At 39.9% G+C, this 10,526-nt stretch overlaps 1 protein-coding gene and 1 long non-coding RNA gene across 4 annotated transcripts; one reads left to right on the forward strand and one right to left on the reverse strand.

The window, feature by feature from the left end:
• Window positions 1–30: 30 nt before the first annotated feature.
• Window positions 31–7,162, reverse strand: LOC138406728 (uncharacterized). Its single transcript, XR_011240070.1, has 3 exons — window positions 7,034–7,162; window positions 576–697; window positions 31–174 (listed from the first exon to the last, which is right to left on the reverse strand). It is a non-coding gene; the product is annotated as an uncharacterized lncRNA (long non-coding RNA).
• On the forward strand, window positions 7,109–9,860 carry mrps33 (mitochondrial ribosomal protein S33). Of its 3 annotated transcripts, none has more exons than XM_020099886.2 (3): window positions 7,109–7,475; window positions 8,369–8,607; window positions 9,173–9,860. In XM_020099886.2, the coding sequence occupies exons 2-3, from the start codon at window positions 8,393–8,395 to the stop codon at window positions 9,276–9,278; spliced, it is 321 nt and encodes a 106-aa protein (XP_019955445.1). In that variant the 5' UTR covers window positions 7,109–7,475; window positions 8,369–8,392; the 3' UTR covers window positions 9,279–9,860. The 3 variants fall into 3 exon arrangements, with proteins under 3 accessions (XP_019955445.1, XP_019955446.1, XP_019955448.1); XM_020099887.2 differs by having other exon boundaries at window positions 8,391–8,607; XM_020099889.2 differs by having other exon boundaries at window positions 7,166–7,223; window positions 8,391–8,607.
• Window positions 9,861–10,526: the final 666 nt, after the last annotated feature.

Consider the following 10,526-nt stretch of genomic DNA (forward strand, 5'->3'; position numbering starts at 1 on the left):
CACACACACACACACACTCACTCACAAATATCCAGTGTACTCCAGTGTTTTCACGGGTCACAACGTGCCCACGTCTTTTTCCTCCTGCGTGCGCGGCGCTGCAGCAGCTCGGCGGAGATAAGATGAGGAGAGGGCTTATCTCATCTCAGCCGCGGATCCTCGGCATCCATCTGTCTGAGCAGGGCGACAGCAACACACAGCGAACACATCAGCACAGCGCACGGTATATATCACACACACACACACACACACACACACACACACACACACACACACACACACACACACACACACACACACACACACACACACACACACACACACACACACACACACACACACACACACACACACACACACACACACACACCTCAGCGCGTAACCCGCCCTGTTGGAAACACGGTGGACACAGAGGAGCGCAGAGGGAATTGTGGAAGCAGCTACACAGAGAATCGTGCCGATGCATTTATATATAAGCCCTCAGCCTACATGTACAACGTCATACTGGAGAACACTAAACCACCACTGGAATCAAACTTCATTGTCGACCCGGATGAATGAATGGATGAATGTACCTGGAGGATCCAAAGGGAGCAGGAGAGTGAGGGATCGAACTCAGCATCCACACCACGTCTGACCGGATGACGGCAGCTGCTACAGAGCTGGCCTGTCCATGGACCAATCAACAGCAGGCAGCCTGCAGGAGATCAGCGTTAGCTTACAGGCTACATGATATTTGACTCACTATACCACAATGCCCCTATTTATTATACTGGAGCTTGATATTAAATCCTGTATCAATACCAGATTTGAACATGTAATACAATTGTGATTATTAATCTACAGGTTAGCTGAAATTAGTTTAGTGAGTGGGATATAGCGGCATCTAGTGGTGAAGTTGTGATTTGCAACCAACTTGAGGACAGTCTATGGTGGCTTTAAAGGGATAGTTCACCAAAAAATTAAAATTCACTCATCTACTTACCACTATGCCACTTTTGGAGTTTCAGGGGTAAATAAACATGGTGTATATGACCTAGTTTCAAGTTGCATTTGAATGCCGGGGCTCCCGGACACTTGGATGACACCACAGGAGCAGTATGGAGGCATTTTAATTCTGTTTGAAGAAGTGGTCACCATTTACTTTCATTGTATTGGATCATTTACACCAAGTTTTTGGCTGCAATGCTGTTTACCCCTGAAACTCCAAAAGTGTTTTGTGGACTCAAACACTTCACCCATAATGGATAACTAATGCAGCTTTTGTACAGGAATTATGACAGAGGGCTAAATACCAGCAGGGCTCGCTGCTGTTATCTTCTACAGTTCACTTGGCCTCCATTGGTATTCATGTATTGTCAGGGCACCTTACCATAGGTTAGGTTCAGGGAAAGATAAAGGTTTGGGTTCTAATGAGCTCATTCTTTAGAATGGTTACAGTAACAAACAAATGAGCTGGTTACAAGTAAACAATGATGATCGACAGTTTCATATGAGAAGTGTCCCATATGACGTCTTCGGTAATCAACCAACAATTCCACAGTCTCTCACATTCTTTCTCACTTTTTATTTAACCCAACTTCTTCCTTTTGCTCTTGTCATAATAATCATATAATTATGAGGGTCATAATAATCTGTTTGCACAAAGGACCCCTCAACACCACAGTCTCTGCCTCTCAATGTGACCACTATCAGCCGCTGACAAAACTTTATATCCTGAGCACAGAGCCTCTTGAAGTTGAAGAGTTGATTTACAGCAAACATTTTCAATCCCATATTTTATCATCTTCAGGCTTGGGGAGGATATTAAGTCATTCAGATGAAGTGATGTTTCAGTTAAAGTTGAGCTCCATTTTTATTCTCATTTTGTAGTCTGGCTATCATTCAGTCCAAGGCAGGTGACTCAGCACCTCTGAATCTTACTAATGACAGGTACAATAATCTACTTAAAGGTACAGTGTGTAGAATTTTGTGATATCTAGTGTTGAAGTTGCATGTTGCAGCTGAACACCCCCTCACCTCACCCTCTCCTTCCAAACATGAAAAATAAACTGTGGTAGACTTTAATTGTCATAAAAACTCAAAAGGTGTTTAGTTTGTCCAGTCTGGACTAATGTAAAAAACATGGCGAGGGTCCCCTCGATGTAAATATAAAGTATTTAAATATAAAGGGTCTTTTCTGGGGTAAAGAAAATTACAATTCATACAATTTAGATGAAATGAACTAGTGAAAACATCATGAGAATTATTCTACATTCAATTTCTGCCAATAGATCCCTTTCACCTAAATCTTACACACTGGACCTTTAAGAAAAGGTAATGGTGATGATTGCTGACCTCAGATGTTTCTCAATTTTTTATTTTCTCAGGTAAGTCGTCAGAAACATTTGTTATTTTCAAGCTTCACAAAGGACAGACTCTTTCCAATCTGAATTCATAATTTGTCATTTTTTCAGCACCGCAACACAAGATATTCTTGAATCCAGCAGATTGGATATGTGACTATCAATATCTTTATATCACAAATGGATCAAGTGACTGCATGTCAAGTGAAATATGTCACTTCCATTAACAAACCAAATGTGTAGTACCCCCCACAAACTGGGTACTCAACTTGTTTCCAACAGCAGAAGGAAGCTACGGAAAAAAGCACAGAAAAACCAAACCGTATCTGCTCAGCACCAAACAACAGAGTCACAGACTGTTGAATATAGTGGAGCATTTAGCAGCTGAATAGACAAAACCAGAGCTGAAAGAGAGGAAATGTTGGACTTGCATTTACGAAATGGCCAAAAATGTGTCAAAATGAATGATAATGCAGCTTTATGTCTGCGGGATGTGGAAATAAAAGCTTTTTTCTCACATGGTCAAAAGGTTGTTGGAGTTTTAATGGTTCCTTTGTTGTGGCTTCATCCTCAAGTCACTTTATCTCCACTACTCAACCATTAGTCAATGTCACTCATTTTGCCGAACACTTACAGGTACAATTCACTACAAAGAAGCTTTGAGTCATGGTTTTAAATCCACCGGCTCATAGTCATTATGACAAACAATATTTTTCAGTGGTGATAGGAGCTGTATGTGTTTGCATGATGAAATACAATGTGAAGTTTCCAGGTTGAACCACATATGGAGGGTTGCTTGTTCAGCCCCTCAGGTGTAGCTGAAATGCAGGAATTAACTGGATTTCTAACGCTTTGCCCACCAGAGTCCATGCTGTCAGACCCTTTTATTTCCGGTGGAAGCTGTCAGGCAGTGTCACTCTGCTGAAGTCAATGTTTAAAAATGTGCAGGTGAGTCTGTGGCTGAAGTTTCTTTTTATCTGGCGCCCTCTTCTGTTCAAAGAATGGTAACCACACTTTAAAAAGAACATGACTGCTATGTTTTATGAAAATGGAAATTTCTGTGGAAAATGCCCAACACAATAAAAATAGAATACAAGATAGAATGTATTTGTATAATAATTAATAGTCTTAACACTGTTACTGTTCACATTTTAACTTGTCAGATCTGATACCTGATGGTGCTCAAGTGCTCCTGGTCTTTCTCACCTCTCTCTCTCCCCCTCCCCATCTCTCTTTCTTCTCTCCCCTCTTTTCCACCCATCTCTCCTCCCCTTTTTTTCTGCTCACCCCAACCGGTTGAGGCAGATGACCGCTCACATTAAGCCTGGTTCTAGAGGTTTCTCCCTGTTAATGAGGGAGTTTTTCTCTCCGCAGTCGCAAAAGTGCTGCTCATTGTGGGAACTGTTGGGTTTCTCTATATTAATACGATTTTAAGGTCTTGACCTGTTAAGTGCCTTGAGATAATGTATATTATGATTTGGCGCTATACAAATAAAACTGAACTGAATTGAAAATTGAGTTTGCAGGGCTCATGTTTAAAAATGTTCCCACTTTCTAGTTCAACTCACTTTTATTCTGAATTATTATTCTGGGACTTACGTGACATGTCCTTGTGTACTGTTTGTCGTACAATGTACTGTTCTGCAGCTGCTGTAACACTTTGGCCACAGTTTGTTAAGTAGAATGAATTCATGAATAAGCACAATTTTAATTTATCACCTGAAATATGAACAGGCATTTAAAAAGAGGTGTGTATCATGTTTGAGAAAGAGACCATTAGTGTCAGATCATTACTCAGATGCTCCGGGTTGAAATATTGGAATGAGGAGAGAAAACCTTGGTTCAGTGCAACTCGGAGCGACTTTGGCCTTTTTGTTGTTTTATAGAAGCTTTTATCCACAGATTTATCAATGTTCCACGAGACACTGCAGTGAGTCCTAATCTACCATATAATCCAGACTAAGTATTTGTCTCTTTACCATATTCAATTTGAAGTAAAGCAATAAGCACCTCATTAAAACACCCATTCTCAGTTTTAATTTGAGTAGTTCACTGTGACCTACAATGGGTTTGGAAAGTTATTTTTACTGGAAATATTTATTGTGTTGAAAAATGAAATGGTCCTCTTGCCATGACAGTTGATATGTCGATGGATTAAAAGTTCATCTACACAAATGTAAGAGATGTCGTCAGCGCCAAATTGTCAAATACATTTTCAACATTACAAAAACTGCATCATTTTATAATACAAACATTATTTTCTGTCCACTGCTGAGCCCATGCTCAGACAAATGTACTTTTGATTATATTTCGTTGTGTATTTTCCTTTCATCACAATAACTGCTGACAACAGATCATAAAACAACCCATGTGCTTGAGGAGCTTGAGGGCTGTTTCCATTTTGAGATGACTGAGGGAAATATATATTAAAAAAATAGTATCATAATCTGCCCACATCACAGTGAATCCATTATTCTTCACGTGGAGCTACTTCTCTATCTGTCTCCAAGAAAATGTCCTCTTGCAGAGATATCATAGACATCCTCCTGTTGTTATCTATCGTCCTATAACTCAACCTTGGGTCCTGTACATTCTGCACTGGAGAAAATGGGAAAATTTAAGATGGATTCAGACAATATTCCTCTGACTTCACTCTTATCTCTGTTCAAGAGACCCAAATATAACACAATGCATACTCTGTGAAAGAGTAAAATACACCTAAAAACACAAATAAAACTCCACAGGGGAACAATTAAATCAGCATAAATTGTATTTAATCTGTCACGACCACAAACAGCTCCCAATATAATCCCAATCCAAGGCCTTCATCTGCAACTCAAATGTGTCATTTGTCTGTCCTGAAGGAATATGAATGTATGTTAGTTATAGAATGTTCATCTAAACAGAGCTCACTGTCCGAACATGTCCCAGGACCAAGGTGTTCCTGCAAACAACCTTTACGGGCTGATTACATCTACGCCCGCACATTCCTTTTCCCCCCATGCTCTTCGGTTTTTCCCTGTCCTCTTGGATGGTCTGTCCCTCTATTGTGGGCAGCTGTGGCCCAGGAGATAGACCGGGTCTACTAACCAGGAGGTAAGCAAGTCAATCCGTGTCTCCCAATTCTGTATAAAGTGTCGTTGGACAAGATACTGAGCCACAAATCCAGCTGTGCAGTGCACGTATGATAGAAAGTAAGACAGATGCACCCTGTGAATGTGTATGTGAAAGAGTGAACGGTAAAACAGAACCTCGGTAACCTCTGCCGGCTCTGTTCACTCTGTCCAGCCCAGTCTATCAGATCCAGAACCCACCGAAGTTTCAAATGTTTATAATGAGCAGTTTAAACAACACCAGCGAGGACTAATTATTTGCAAAGGTAGACATACAGTGTTTAACATTCCAGTCTCCATTCTATAACATTCCAAGTCCACATACACAGTCAGTTGGTCTAATCATGTGTTTTCCACTTCAATTCCGTCAAAGATTCCTAAACCCAGTCTCACAGGCAGTTCTCTGATGCCTCCTCCTCCACTCTCATTACAGCTCCCCCTGCTGGTCTGCCCACAGAAGCTCTAATGAGAATATTCAGTTGCACTACCCCTCACATATAAACTCAGTTTAACTCTGATAGAACAAAAAAAATCTAATCAGTATCTCAGATCCTCTCTAGGCTGCCAACAATTTCTCAAAGTAAAGAGAACTAAATGTTTTCTGACATCTTCAGATATATTTAAACACGTCAACTGAACCAAAGTGTCTGGGTTTAATGTTGCCAGGACCCAAATGTATAGATGACAGACTGACCAACAAAGAAAAACATATATACAGACTTACAGTCACTGGATGGCAGGTAGATAAACTGGAAATATACAACTCCATAAGGCAAAAGAACAAGTAGACCGACGACAGAGAATAAAACTGGAAACATGAACAGATGATGTCCTTAAGAGACCGTTGGAACAAGGCAGGCAGAATAATTGTGCACAGGTGAAACACATTAGGACAGGTGCAGACGAGGTACATACAGGAAGTGAAGTTACTGAGCTCATAGCGTAAATCAAAACATCTCTCATAAGATCACAACACAGCCGAATCAGAAAACAAAGTTTTATGTAACATAGTGAACACAGTCACATGTTTTAGGTTTTTTTCACTGATCATCCCCCTGTTCCCTCTCTGGTGCAATCAGTGTCCATTCACAAATCCATGTTTAACCATTTTCAAACAGTTCAAACTCTCACATAAACCCCATGTGCTCAAATTAAAATGCTTCCTGACACAAGGATACAGGTTTGTGTTTGGGATAAGCCCAAAACGTATTCATTCAGGGCTGAAGGGGATGTTGATGATGGAGGTGGGAGCTAAATCAAGTCTGTGTGTGTGTGTGTGCTTTTCTTAAAATGTATTTTATTTAAGCAATGCAAGTATTTGAACAACTTTCAGCAAATGCATGGTGAAAAAAGGTGAATGTGAATATTAATCCATATTTTTTGGGTCAACCAGGTATGCACAAACATATCTAACCTCCACATTCAAATATACAAAATGCAATTAGCATTTACACTCAAAACTCTGTTTACTCCTTTCATATCTATCTTATCAATTATGTCTTTTCTTTCAGTGATGCAGATGAACTAAAATACGTTTGTAGAATGTAAACATCACAAACAAACTTTGCAACTTACAGCGCATTGTCTGTCGACGTCTGACAAGCGGAACCCTCTGCAACGCGCCTCAAACTCACGGCTCTTTAATAGCGACGGACTTCCTGTCAGGGCTTGGTCGCATAAAGGAGACGTTTTAACTACACATGCAATGGCGGCCAGTCTACGTTGTTTGCGATTCTTTATGATCTGAAATCATTTTCACATCCGCGTGAGTTGAATATAACCAGTATATTAGAAAGTGGAATAGCGGAGAACAGGAAGTGAACGCAGCTGGCCAATCAGCTCCACGGAAAAGTGTCATGCGCGTCAGAGCCTGAGACAGTGTGGTGTGTGTGTGTGTGAAGGTTACAGAAAATACCAGAGCTTAAACATTAGTGAGAAATAAATGGAGTTGTGGTGATTTAACTAAGATTAAATACGGTTGATTACTTTAATTATTCTCCACTGACTGCAGACTGAGGTAAGACGCCATGTTGTTTCTTCTGTCACTCATGTGAAGTCAGGTCCCTGCTAACACTTAGCTTTAAGGTGCTAACTACCAAAATGTAAACACATGCATGAACTCTTTCACTTCGACAGTGAAGACATGGCTTCCAAATGTGTTGTTGGAATCATGAATCAGATGGAATGATTGGATTAAACTAGTGTGAAGAACTGATTTTATACTACAATAAATACTAATACTTCAGGTTTATATAGGTCTTTTCAAAGCTCTCGAAGATGCTTTACATGTTCTAGGATAAAATAAGGAAACAATCAATAAACTACTCCATACAAATAAAAAGACAATGATGATAATGAAGTATGATATGTGCAGTGTAAGATGTTACTGTTTATCTTGAGAGTTTTCAAATTCAAGATATCTCAGTCGTAGTTTGGACCTATCATAACTTCAGTTTCAGATGTTAATATTAAAAATAGTACAATATAGTTTGTGATCCAAAATGAATTCTGAGCAGTTGAAGCCAAGCATATGTGTAGATATCTTAAATCATCATTCCGATAGTCAAAATGCAATAGCTTATACGTGGAATTATAATTGTGAGTTATCAAAATAGTCATGTTACTTTAAGTATGAAACATTAGGGCTCAGGTGTGGTCGCAGCATCTTATTTATCTTTTGAGAGAGATATTGTATGGACGTAGTTAAAATGTTGGTAGATCTGTAATAAGACAATGCAATACAGAAAAAAATAGAATATAGTCAAAGATTTGAAGTCATTTAGAAACAGTGTCTCCATCTCTTGTTTGTCCATCACAGAGCAGTGACAAGTGTGTTACTACGCTGTCCTGCTCACTACATACAGATGTGTTTAAAAACACGTAACGTTGTATCTGTTCTCTGTGTGACAGGTCTCTCTGTTCTGTTCTGCAGCCATGGCTGGTTTGTCCAGCTACGCCATCCGCATGGGAAGGCTGAGCGCGCAGATCTTCAGCGAAGTTGTGCGTCCGACAGACCCCAAATCCATGAAGGTGGTCCAGCTGTTCCGGGAACCCCCCATGGCCAAGACTAAGGAAGTGTATGAGTGGTACCCTCATCACAAGATTTACTTCGCCATGACGCAAAAGCTCAGGTTCATGGGACTCTTCAGGTACTGTAGACACTGATGACTCCGGTTGTGTCTTGTGGTTTGATCTTTGACAATATTTGCCTTGTTAACAATAAAATGAAATGTTATTTTATTTTTTTAACTCAGCACAACTGACCGGTCTACCCCTCAGCCAAAGCCGCCCACTGAAATCATTCAATTAAAACAATTCAAAGTAAATTGAAAAAAAATCAAGTCCCACATTGAGAAAAGCAAAGTTAAATTCATTATAATTGTGTCTCAATCATTGAATAATTTAATTCACCTCTATTTTGCAATGGTTTTGATTGCTGTCACTACTTCCTGCTAGCATTTTGCATTAAAAGCCCACCAGGGAGGGAGGTATTAGATTCTATGAGCTGCTGGAAGGATTTTAATGTAACACAGGGCCTGTATGCAGGAAGTGATAAGTTTCATTGACATTAGCTTTGCAGCAATCAAACAAAATGGCTGAGTCCAATTAATCAGTGAGTGACACTGGTGTTTGGGTTAAAAAGAAGAAAATCAGAAATATAAGTTTGGTTGTATCACCATGGGCACTTCAAAAATGTTTCCCCTTACTTTTCAGAGACGAGCATGAAGACTTCAAAGACGAAATGCGTCGCCTGAGGAAACTAAGAGGAAAAGGGAAACCGAAGAAAGGAGAGGGGAAGAGAGCGGGCAAAAAGAAATGAGCTGTGACAATTCTGCATTCTACAATCGTTTTACAGGACTTACAATTGTTTTTTGTCTTTTTATGGAGGCAGATAACAGTCGACTGTGTACACTATCAGTATGTCTGTATGGGGGGGCAGCTAATCCTGAAAGAATTCCATTGGTGGGGTCATGACTGTCCTGTTGTTTTGTCTGAAGCTTCATTATGTTGGCATGAAGAATACCTGAGGTCAGCATGAAACATTCTCCTCTACGTCTGTTGTGCTCATGTGAATGCCATCCTGTTACAGTTGAACGTGTATGAGCTGTTGTATTCGAGTTCCAGTATGAAGAAAATATTATTATTGTACCTAATGCTGAGGTCTTTAGCTACGACGTGACATAAACACACTGATCACTATGATCGTACAGACGGACTTAAAAGTTCTACTGTCGTGTCTTTTAAAGATTCATGGATTAATCACATTTTGGGAGTAATGCTGGCAGCTCACAGGTTGTTAGCCGCTGCTAGCTCCACTGTCAAAGGAATGGTTGCAAAACGATGGAGAGAAACTGATATGGTTTATGTTTTCGAAATAAAATCAATGTGAGAAAGTGACAAAGTCTGTTGTTTAACACAATACATGGATGTTGGTCATATGTTAAATTGTGCACGTGATATCACCACTTCCAGTAAATCTGGGGGTGTTTTTTGCCATTCACATAAACATTCATACAGTGCATCTATGTGCTAGCACAGCCACTAAAGATATCAGGGGCAATTTGGGGTTCAGTGTCTTGCCCAAGGACACTTCAGCACATGAAGCATGGGAGACTGGGATTGAGCTGCCAACCCTTCTGGTTCCTCAGCCCGAGTGTGTCCCTCTGTACAGCATCACTTAGAAAGGCCTACCTCCACATCTGGATCATGAATTCTAGTGCACACATGAACTGGATGTGAGTGAACACTTAGATAACAAAATGAGAATTTTCCAGCTGATTCCAGCTGTTCTCCAAGTCAACCAGATGTGGTCATTTTCCAGTATTGTATAGTTTTTTTTAATTAATTGGAATGGTGTTAATTGTTTTTATTTTAGAATGAATTATTTCTTACTAGAACAAGACATTTCTGTATCCTTTTAAAAATATTTTGGTCTCACAATTATTACTTTTTTCTCCTCAAAATGGTGCCTTATTTTTGTTCGGACAAAGTTCTGGGTTTAATTTCTCAGAATCGTCTCACCTACCACAGAAATGTAGAGAACCAGAAGTCAAGATGAACTGTTTCC

Source organism: Paralichthys olivaceus, chromosome 23 (assembly GCF_024713975.1).
Source record: "Paralichthys olivaceus isolate ysfri-2021 chromosome 23, ASM2471397v2, whole genome shotgun sequence".
Taxonomy (NCBI): domain Eukaryota; kingdom Metazoa; phylum Chordata; class Actinopteri; order Pleuronectiformes; family Paralichthyidae; genus Paralichthys; species Paralichthys olivaceus.

Bases quoted from the DNA above. Each gene is read 5' to 3' on its own strand.
- mrps33 (XM_020099886.2), top strand. From the start codon at position 8,393: ATGGCTGGTTTGTCCAGCTACGCCATCCGCATGGGAAGGCTGAGCGCG. The intron at 8,608-9,172 runs GTACTGTAGACA...CTTACTTTTCAG, and splicing joins AGGTTCATGGGACTCTTCAG to AGACGAGCATGAAGACTTCA.